The sequence below is a fragment of the Mauremys reevesii genome, linkage group 10 (assembly GCF_016161935.1).
Source record: "Mauremys reevesii isolate NIE-2019 linkage group 10, ASM1616193v1, whole genome shotgun sequence".
Lineage (NCBI taxonomy): Eukaryota > Metazoa > Chordata > Testudines > Geoemydidae > Mauremys > Mauremys reevesii.
The window spans coordinates 39,593,932-39,604,860 of NC_052632.1; the positions used below are offsets into that span (position 1 = coordinate 39,593,932).

General features: G+C 45.0%; 1 protein-coding gene across 14 annotated transcripts in view; it reads left to right on the forward strand.

Annotated features, from left to right (window-relative positions):
• Positions 1-8,194, forward strand: part of ZNF592 (zinc finger protein 592) — a 95,039-nt gene extending 86,845 nt beyond the window's left edge. For 9 of the 14 annotated variants that reach the window (XM_039492499.1, XM_039492496.1, XM_039492501.1 and 6 more), the window contains 2 exons: positions 4,200-4,347; positions 7,561-8,194. In XM_039492499.1, coding sequence (XP_039348433.1) covers positions 4,200-4,347; positions 7,561-8,055 — 643 coding nt within the window. In that variant the 3' untranslated portion in view covers positions 8,056-8,194. Of the gene's footprint in view, positions 1-4,199; positions 4,348-5,008; positions 5,168-7,560 lie in introns of all 14 variants that reach the window. The other 5 variants (XM_039492503.1, XM_039492502.1, XR_005585660.1 and 2 more) reach the window with 4 other exon arrangements.
• The last annotated feature ends 2,735 nt before the right edge of the window (positions 8,195-10,929 follow it).

Here is a 10,929-nt window from a genome sequence, read left to right on the forward strand (position 1 = left end):
ATTAAGATACCTTGAGTTTGACAAGTTTCCTATAGGCTTATGGTCAGTTGTACTATTGCAGGGTATTGTTGGATGTAGCTTAGCATGAGTGAACAGAACTCAGGGAAAATAAAAGTCACTTCAGCTCTTACAACTAACCAGGGATTCGTATAATATGGTATAGACTAACCTAACTTGTGGGGGGGCTAACACTCCATGGCCTTGTACCCTGTGTAGTCAGGTACACTTGTGGAAAATCAGTTAATCTATATAACAGTTAATCTGAACATTTTATACCCACTTTACACAAATGTAAGTGACTGCTTCAGAATAGTGAAGAATCCTTGGACCCATTGGATCTTTTTAGGGATGAGATGCTTCAGGAGATTTTGGGATTCTGGGTCTTTCATCTCTACTTCATCACTTTGAATGTAGCTAAGTAGTTTGGCAGTGAATGACAGTTATTGCCATCTGATGGCTGTTCAGAAGATTATAGTTGTGACTAGGGACTCAGTCCAATGGGGAAAGTACGCACGTTACAAAATGCCACCATAACTGGAACCTTTCTCCTCATAGAGAGATCATTGTGTCCAGCATCGGACCCTGGTCTGGACACTTCCTCTGCATGGTTCTCACACTCTGCTATGTTGTCCACTGACCCTCATTCGCCACATCCTTCTAAAAGAAAATCTATTATCTCCCACGCTGATGGATAGAAGTGGTTCCCTCATCCTCTGAGGCATGCCCAGAAGAATACCATCCCCTGCGAAGTCAGTTGTCTCAGTATCCTCAGAGAGGAGACATAACTCCAGAGACTGTCTGAATACCTCCAGTACCGGAGCTAAACAAAGGTCTAAAGACCCTAAGCTTGCAGACCTACAGCCATCAGCACTGTCTCTCAGCACCAAAGACCGAGGCACAAGAGCTTCAAGAATGGTGTCGACTGCCCCAACCAGGTCAACTTTGGTCATCATGGCACCAACAAAACCACCGGAACCGACAGTTCTACTAGTGCCAACGTCTATTCCAGCGCCAACAAAACTGCCAGCACCAAGCAAGTCCTTGAGTCCATCTTCTGGTGCTGTAGCGAAGCAAGACTCTCCAGTGTGGCGCCTCCTGCTGATCATCCTGGGAATTAGCTCTTGTCCAGCCCTGAGCGCCCTCTGCAGGCTTAGGTTCCCCATGTCCCTCCTAGATCCTGGTGCTCCTTACCTCAGAGTTCTGCCCCAGCAATACCCCCGCTCTGGGTCTCCCCTCCCAGGGGAACCCCCAACCCTCTAAATCCACCTTGCCTCCATGGTTACTGCCAGTTGACATCTAGCCCCCACTCACCGGGGCAACTGCAGTCTGTAAAAGGCCACTTATCATTGGCAAAGGGGTTGGACCAGCTGCCTCTGCCTATCTCTGGGCTGCACCTCCCAGCCCCAGTACCAGCACAGGCCTTTACCAAGGCCACAGCCTGGGGAGTTGCCAGGTTGGAGCTCCCCAGCTCCTCTAGCCTTTCTCCAGCCCTGCTCCGCTCGAGGTACCCTTTTCTCCCTGGCAGCTAGGTCCTTCACTCTCCACAGCTAGAGAGAGACTCTTTCAGCTCCTGGCCCCCAGCCCTCTTAGCAGAGCCAACTGGGCCCTAACTGAGTTGGCCACACATGTGGCTGCTTCCCCAATCAGCCTAGCTTGGCTTCTTTTAACCCTGTTCTCCAGGAGTGGGCAGCCGCCCCACTACAAGTGCTCAAGAGAATGTACCTCTCCCTTTGCACCAATACATCCACTGGTGCCAGTGATGCTCCTTCCTCCTCCCCAGGAGTTCAGATACCCAAAGGACCTGCTTGTATCACCACTATTCAAACAGTCTCCCTCCACTTCTGTCCACTTCTCCAAAATCACAGCATTGCTCTTTTTCTCCTCCGAAGAGGACACCCCCCTTCCCGAGCAAGGAAAAAAAGAAAGAATACTCCGTCCCAACCTCATACTCGGGACAGACAGAAAAGGAGTCCTCTACATATCCCCACTTGGGCCCTGGTACGGACTGCCATGGATGCAACTCCAGATGCCACTCCCTTCAGATTGGCCATACTGGGATCCGTGGGCTATGCACAGAGCACAGTTCGGGAAGCCTCCTATAGAGGAAAGCCAAAAGCCTACACATTCGGCATCTTGATTGGTCTCTCGATCACCAGAGACTGAGCTTCTCCCTATAGTGGATGAGGAAGGAAAAAACGGAGGAAGAAGTTCCACTGCCACTCCATTTCTCCTCCTCTTCCCTGATGTGGCTATCATGGCTCCACCCCCTCTGTCAGCCGACGTCTTTAAACACATTCAGGAATTGTTTTGCAGGATAGCAGACTCCCGCCAGATTCCTTTGGAGGAAGTGAAAGAACAACAGTATAAACTGCTCAACATCCCGCAGACATCCTCATCCTCCAAAATAGCCCTCCCAGTCAATGAGGCCCTTCTCTACCCTGCCAGGGTGCTATGGCAGACCCCAGCGTCCATCCCACTGACCTGCAAGTGGTCAGACAAAAAATATTATGTTCCCACAAAGGACATGGAATTTTTTCCTCACCCCACTCCAAATTCCTTACTTGTCAATGCCAAGCTTGATCCACCCCTTATGACAGGGATTGGAAGCGATTGGTCCTATTCCAAAATACAGAAACTCTGCCAAGACTTTCCTGATGACAAAAAGGAGCAACTCCAGGCACTCGTATCCAAAGGATATCTTTTGGCCCATAGAGCTTTACAAGCTTTATGACCTCCTGAGGTCCCTTCCAACCCTGAGATTCTATGACTTCACGGATACTGCTGCCCATTCCATCGTAACTGCCATAGTCCTGAGGCGGGCATCCTGGCTGCACCTCTCCAGCCTCTCTAAGAAGGTACAAACCACTGTCGAGAACCTACCCTTTGAGAGCCCAAAATTATTTGCAGTGCATACAAATGAATCTCTACACTCCCTTAAGGACTCTCTAGCAACTCTCCACTCTCTCGGCATTTACACACTAGCGCTGAAGAGTCAACTGGGGAAATACCAACCTCCCTTGTAATCCTGACGACCACAGTACACTCCCTATCAACAATACAACATCAAAAGACTTAGACAGAAACCCCCTACCAAGCGCAGACATATGACTCCTCAAGGGGCTACCTCTCACACATCTTTGGCCAAACAATTTTGAAGGTGTGGTTAAGGCCTGAGAACCCTCCCCCGTTCCAGTCAGGAAAAACTATCTGCAACATCCCACCAGTTTGGCGACCCTCTAGACCCTTTCTTTCCATCATGGCAGCTAATTACCTTGGGCAAGTGGGATCTAAAGATCATCAAGGAAGGATAATCCATCCCATTCCTATCTATCCCACCCACCCATGCTCCCTTCCTGTCCCTCTTCAGGATCCCTTCTCACATACACATTCTACAAGAAGAAATAAACCACCTGCAACTGGGAGCTATAGAGTCAGTCCCATCCCAGCAGAGACGGAAGGAGTTTTACTCCCATTATTTTCTGATCCAAAAGAAATCTGGTGGGTGGAGACCGATCCTTGACCTGTGAAACCTAAACAAGTTTGTCAAACTGCAATGCTTCAAGATGGTTACCCTCTCCATCATTATCCCAGCACTGGAACAGGGAGGCTGGTTCTCAGCCCTCAACCTACAAGTCACTATTTTCACATCACAGTACACCTTGCTCACAGATGGTTCCTCCAATTCATCATGGCAGCCGATCATTATCAATTGTAAATGCTTTGAGGCAAGGACGGTTTGTACAGGACTTAGCACAGTGGGGCCCTGATCTCAGTTGGGGCCTCTAGTTTGCTACTGGAATATAAAAGAATGGGTTATCGTGCCACAGGGCTCCTCTTTGTTTTTGTGGATACAGACTAACACGGCTACCCCTCTGATACTCATTATTTGTAATTTCTGTACCTTTCATACTTGGGAATCTTGCTTTATTACTTACTGTAGCAAACTTAACTTTAAGTAGATGAATTATTTTGTCAGAGATGCTAATAAATAATAAAATGCTATGTAGTGTATGGAGCACTCCTGCATCTTCTGAGATAATCTGATTAGTCAGAATTCAGAGACTAAAAACACCCATCTGTAGCCAGTGACATTTCTTACTGGCTCACAATTCTGCATTACCAATAGGCTGCCTGAAATTAAATCAGCAGATGTGTGCTTTTCACTTCACTAGTAACTTTCTTCCTTTATGCTTTTTAAGGTTCTGCACAGACGAAAATCAAACATTTTCTCAGCCTTCCATGCTGGAGAATCACATCAGCCTCATGCATGGCATCAAAAACCCGGACCTGTCCCAGATGTCCAAAGCAAAAGCTCCAGAGTGTGACTCAACAAAAGTAATTTACATGGTTGTACTGAAAAATAAATGTATTTGACTTGTTTATAAATAGTGGCTGGTGAAGCCCTCTACACCCCCTCCCCTCCACCCCACCCCATTCTTCACCCACCAGACTGCGGGGGGCGATTGGGGTTTATATCCTGCAGCAGGGTGGTGGTACTAGGGGCTTTAGCCCTGCAGGGGGCATCAGGGCACAAGACCCGTGCCCCAGCAGGCACTGCCCTCTGGGGCAGGTTGTGCGTGTCTTGTGGCTCTCGAACTTCTGAAGATTATTGTATGTAGCTCGGGTTTATATAGAGTTATATCCTAGAAACTAGTATACACAGCCAAGGTTATTTACAGGAGTATTGTCTTAGTTAACAGTGTAGGTCAGAGAACAGCCAGAAGTATTGTGTATGAACCAAAACTCCGAATTAGGGAGGCAAAATTTATAACCCCATTTTCACTCTTTCATAATTTTAATGGAAAAAAGCAGAATTCTGTTTTACTGCTGTAACTTTCCATACTGGGGCTTTGCCAAAAATAGAATTTTTCTGGAAAGTTTGTGAAATCTGTTCAGCCATTTTAAAATTATTTTTAAGGAGCAGTTAAGTTAGTGGATAAGTAAAATAGCTTTTCTCACCTTTATAAACAGTTATTCACATTTGTTTTTCCTTTTTGTCTTTTGGTAGGTGGGATGGGTCACACCTTAAAAATGGCTGATCTTTAAAACCTCAAACTCTGGAAGCAAATATTAATGGATTTATAGTGGTAATGACTCTTCCCACATGGAATACGCTGTGTAGTAAAGTAACATTTAACAGTCTAATCAATAATCCAAAATATCAAATGTATGTGCCCTATGGATGAATTAAGAATGATATATGAGCCATAACTTTCACTTCCTGATGTTTCTGTATTTAAAATGTACAAACTCAATGTTTTCTGGCATTAATGATCAATTAAGAAGCCAACAGAAGACACCAAAACTCCCTCAATACCTGTACACCTCTCTTGTGTATACTCTCACAAACAGTCCAGGAATTTGATTGTGGAGCACTCCCCCTCCTGAATCTAAGATCTCTGCCTAAAGAGTCCCTGTATTTTTATCTCATTAATCTTAGTTATATCTATGTACACTCTTAATAATACCGTCTCCTTAATGTCTACACCTTCTAGTCTATAACAGACACAGTCCAGGAATTTTTAATTTTATTTTGCACAACCATATTGCACTGCAGTCTCAGGTCCAATTTACTTTGTTGTCACACACAGGTTTCTCCCGTCCATTAAATATTTGTATTCTAAATTATTTCCCCACAGATAACTTACCTTGAATTTTTTCATTATTTTTTTCTCCCATCACTTCCATTTTTATAAGGACTATTTTTTCCTATTAAAATGCTTTTAATATCCCTGCAATACTAGAAAGGGCTGTTTCTTTCCCCTAATTAGAGCTGAGTTAGTTATATTTGTTGTATAAATTATTCAACCAATTTCATTATATTTTTTAATCCGTTACAGTCTCAAAAACTGGGGTAGAGTTGTGCTGAGATGCAGTTGTTTTTTATTTGCATTACAGTAGTGCCTAGGGACTGCAACTCAGATTAGATCTCTAGTGTACTAGGTACAGTACCAATGCAGAATAAGAGACAGTCCCTGTCCTGATGAGGTTAAGATCTAAATAGACAAGGCAGGCAAAAGGTTTGGTGGAAAAGATGTAATATACAAGCAGAATGAACAGAGTGATGGTATGCAAATGGCATGATAGTGCTAGTTATTTTGTTGGTTTCCTTTGCTTTTGTTTATAATTTTGCCATGTGGGGTTTTGTTGGGAGAGGATTAGCTGTGGAGAGAGATGAGAGGAGGAGAGGAGACACTGAAGGGGAGAGAAGTAGGGAGGGAGGCTGAAGTGGAGAGGCTGAGAGGGAGCTGGAACAAACGGCTGATCAGCAGAGGGAAGGAAATGTCCAGAGTAAAAATTGTACAGAGCTGCTAGGAGCAGATGATGTCATCACGTCTCAAGTTCTCTGCTTCAGCTGCTTGTCTTTGCTCCTGCTGGCTGAGCTTCCAGTGGTTTTTCTTCCCTGAAGTCACACAGCTGAGGAGAGAATGATTCTAGCAGGCATTCAGTGGGACTACATTCCAGTTTCCTCTGCAGCCTTACCTACTTCCATTCATCTTTGCCATCTTCAGCTTCTTCCCCTTCCCAGTCCAGCTGGTCACCAAATCAGGCTGTTTGTTTTTTCCTTAACAATGTCTCTAGGGAAGCCCTATGACAGGGGTCGGCAACCTTTCAGAAGTGCTGTGCCGAGTCTTCATTTATTCACTCTAATTTAAGGTTTCGCATGCCAGTAATACATTTTAACATTTTTAGAAGGTCTCTTTCTATAAGTCTATAATATATAACTAAACTATTGTTTTATGTAAAGTAAATAAGGTTTTTAAAATGTTTATGAAACTTCATTTAAAATTAAATTAAAATACAGAGACGCCCAGATTGGTGGCCAGGACTCAGGCAGTGTGAGTGCCACTGAAAATCAGCTCGTGTCCCGCTTTTGGCACATGTGCCATAGGTTGCTTACCCCTGCCCTATGACCAAACCCCTTCTCCATGTCTTGATCATCCCTTTCCTGAGCTGTTTCAGCCTTCTCTATGGTCCTCCCTACCTCTCACCCTGCCAGTCTATCTCACATGCTATCGATAAAATAACATACCTCTCCCCTCCTCTGATCATGTTACGTCCCTTTTCAAACCCCTTTGCCTTCCACATCAAGTACAAATTTTCCCCCCTTCAGAGCTCTAGCCCTATCTTCCATCCCTGTTCTCATTTCTCTCTACTCTCCTTCTAACTCCTTCCAAGCCTTCCTTTTAGCTGTTTCCTGTGTCCTCCCACTTTCATCTTTGCACCTTCTGTTCCACCCATATGCATAGAACTCACTGCCCTGGTGCACCACACCGCCTACATCTCCTTCAGATCATTCCAGAGAGCCTTTAACCTGTCTTTCGTGTTCCTTTAAACTGTATGGTGTTTGTTAAATTCTAACCGTGAAAAGGTGGATGAGGTAATATCTTTTAGTGGTCCAATTTCTATTGATGAGAGAGACAAGCTTTTGAGCTACACAGAGTTCTTCTTTGGGTCTGGGAAAGGTACCAGTGTTGTAGCCATGTTGGTCAATTCAGCAAGCTAAAGTTCTTGCTCTTATGTGGATATAACAACAAAGACATTTTTTACATTTTTTAGGCAAAATCTCCAAAGAGAGTGTCTGCAGATGCTCCGGGACAGATGGCAACCACTGAAGCTCCACCAGCCAAAAAACTGAAGACACATTGGAAATGTGCTAAATGTGGATTTGCAACAGATATCAGTACTGAATTTCAGGAACACATACCTCAGCACAAGGCGGACAACTCCACTTCTCAATGCTTGCTCTGTGGCTTGTGTTATACATCTCACATCTCTCTGAACAGACACCTCTTTATTGTTCATAAAGTAAAAGATCCAGTAGAGGAAGAGGAGGAGGAGGAAGAGGAAAGGGAAAAGTTACAAACAGAGACAAATGAGAATGGACATGAAGAGTATAACAGAGAGACGAACACTACAGTGGAGGAAGAAAATAGTTTGAAATGCAAAATGTGCAAGAGTGACTCAGTGCTTTGTGCACACAGTCAGAGGTGTGGCCTGGAGGATTCCAGTAGCAGCTCTCAGAACAATCATTCAAATACTACCAAGATTTAAGAAAAGAACATTTTTTACTCAAAATATTGGGTGGGAGTGGGGCAGATCTTTGAAATATCCTGTTTATTTCTTGGGCTGGACTGTGCTTTCCATTAACTTTTAATTTGTAAGGGAAATAAAAACTGCTTCCACCTCCATAGCACTGAATCTCTGTCAGATCAGAAGTGAAAAGAGAAAGCAGGACAAGATACCCCACTGGAACTTGTCTAACTCCTAAGGATGCAGGAGCACTTTCTGAAGCTGCAGTTTTCTTTCTGAAAATGAGCTCTCTTCCTTTGAGTGTGCACTGCCTCTGCCTGAAGCCCCAGCCTTGCCTCCTTTCTTTTAGTTTTCTTCTAGTATTTATGGCTTAAATTCATCTTCTAACTTTCCGCTTTATCACTCAAATCCATAAGACTTTGGGTCAACCAAATACACTTGTCAGGACAGTACAAACCTACGTTAAATCCTTTTCCATCATGCAGCAGGTGCAAACCATGGCTTTTGTGTAGGCTACACAGTGTTGTTTCATTGCCCTAGAACAGGGGTGGGCAAACTTTTTGGCCCGAGGGCCACATCTGGATATAGAAATTGTATGATGGGTCATGAATGCTCACAAAATTGGGGGTTGGGATGCGGGAGGGCTCTAGCTAGGGTTGTGGGCTCTGGGGTGGGGCTAGGGATGAGGGGTTGGGGGTGCATGACAGTGCTCCGGGCTGGGACTAAGGGGTTTGGAGGGTGGGAGGGGGATCAGGGCTGGGGCAGAGGTTTGGGGCAGGGGAAGGGGTCAGGGTGGCAGGCTCCAGGTGGCGCTTACCTCAAGCAGCTCCCAGAAGCAGTGGCATGTCCCCCCTCTGGGCTCCTATGTGGAGGTGCAGCCAGGCGACGCTGCATGCTGCCCTGTCCACAGGCGTCGCCCCTGCAGCTCCCATTGGCTGCGGTTCCTGGCATGCGGCGCCCCCGGCTGGCCCTACACATAAGAGCCAGAGGAGGGATGTGGCGCTGCTTCCGAGAGCCATGCAGAGTGGAGCAAGACCCCGACCCTGCTCCCCAGCTGGAATGCCGGAGTGGTGCAAGCCCCAGACCCCACTTCCCAGCGGGAGCTCAAGGGCTGGATTAAAACGTCTGGAGGGCCGGATGTGGCCCCCGGGCTGTAGTTTGCCCACCTTTGCCCTAGAAGTATGCTAGATTCATCTTCTAGTTTTTCCATGAATGTTATTGAATCAAGTTGTGTTATAAATTTAAATCACCATAGAAGAGATTTTTTGCGACCTCAGTCATTTTTAAAATTGCTTATATAAATATTGCTAAATCATTTATATTTTTAAGTGATTTATAAAGCACAGGATCTCACACAGCAACAAAGGCCTCTACACTGGGGAGTTGCCACAGTTAAAACCTTTGGTCGCCAGATACCAATGTAGCTGCACTGCTGCAAACCCTGCTGAAGACAGAACCAATATAAGATTCAATTAGCAGCTGTGCAGTTTATTCTTGTCTGAAACTGGGACAATCTGCACCGGCGCATATTGCAGCACATAATATCTTTGCTTGTCTGCACTAGGGAGGATGCACCAGTACTCCAGGGACAGCTGAAATCCCCAAGATAGACAAATATAACCTGCCTGTGGCTGTATCAGCTGGAGTGGTATAGTCTATATACTTTCAGTCACAGAAATGAAAAACTCTGCAAGAGAAATGTACTTAATCTGCTGTAGTTTGTTAGCTCGCTGTTTGGAAGAAAAAGATACTGAAGTAGATACTGTGATTACAGTAAGAAAAGTCAGTCTGTTAACACCAGTGTGTGTATCCTTCTGTGCAGAATATAGCAAAATCAGTCTGAGCACTACTAGCAGCAGCTTGAGTAGCATGGAATGCTCCATACGCATGATCAGGCAAGGAAGAGAGTGGCATCCATAAAGGTGTTTGAACTGAGAGAGCACCATACTGTAATGCTTCCAATACTCTAGCTCCTTTGATAGCAGATCTCCCATCTTTACTCAATTTTATAAATTACTTTGGAGATTTTTTATTTCCATATAGTCATATTGACTCTTCACTGTCCATGCTGTTTCTTCATTTGTTCTCTTCATATGCTTTGTGTAATATAATTACTTCAATACAGTTTTTATGTTGAGACAAAATCCTGCTCATTATTGTTCACTATGACGTTTAAATAATTTAAAAGCTATTTATCTTGTTGGATTTGAATTGCTTACTTTCTTGTCTTGATGTGTTTTGATACAAACAGTTTGGAACTCTTTGTATTTTTTGATACTGTGTACATTAGCCTAGGGAATGTTTTACAAGGTAGCCTATGTAGAGTACCAATAGCAGGGGTCACTCCCAAGCCATCACATATCTATTTAATCTGCAGTGGCATTTGTGCCTTGCTATAATGTTTACTTTAAACTATTTCAAATAAAAGCATCCAACAATGTATGGATGGGCTCCATTCTATTATAGGCAGGGTGGGTAAGCCAGTGCAAGGTATGTGTGCCAGCTTGCCCTTCAGGCATTTCCTAAGACATACTCTAATGCAGGGCTTCTCAAACTTCATTGCACTGTGACCCCCTTCTGATAACAAAAATTACTACATGACCCCAGGTGGGGGGATGGAAACCTGAGCCCACCTGAATCCCACCGCCGCAGGTGTGGAGGCCAAAGCCCAACCCCAGCAGCCTGGGTGGGGTCAAAGCTGAAGCCCAAGGGCTTCAGCCCCAGACAGGGGCCCTGTAACCTGAGCCATGCTATCCAGGGCTGAAGCCCTTGGTCTTTGGGCCTGGGTGGTGGGGCATGGACTTTGACCCTGGGCCTCAGCAAGTCTAAGCCAGCCATGGTGACCCCATTAAAACAGAGTTGTGACCCACTTTGGGATCCCAACTGCATTTGAGA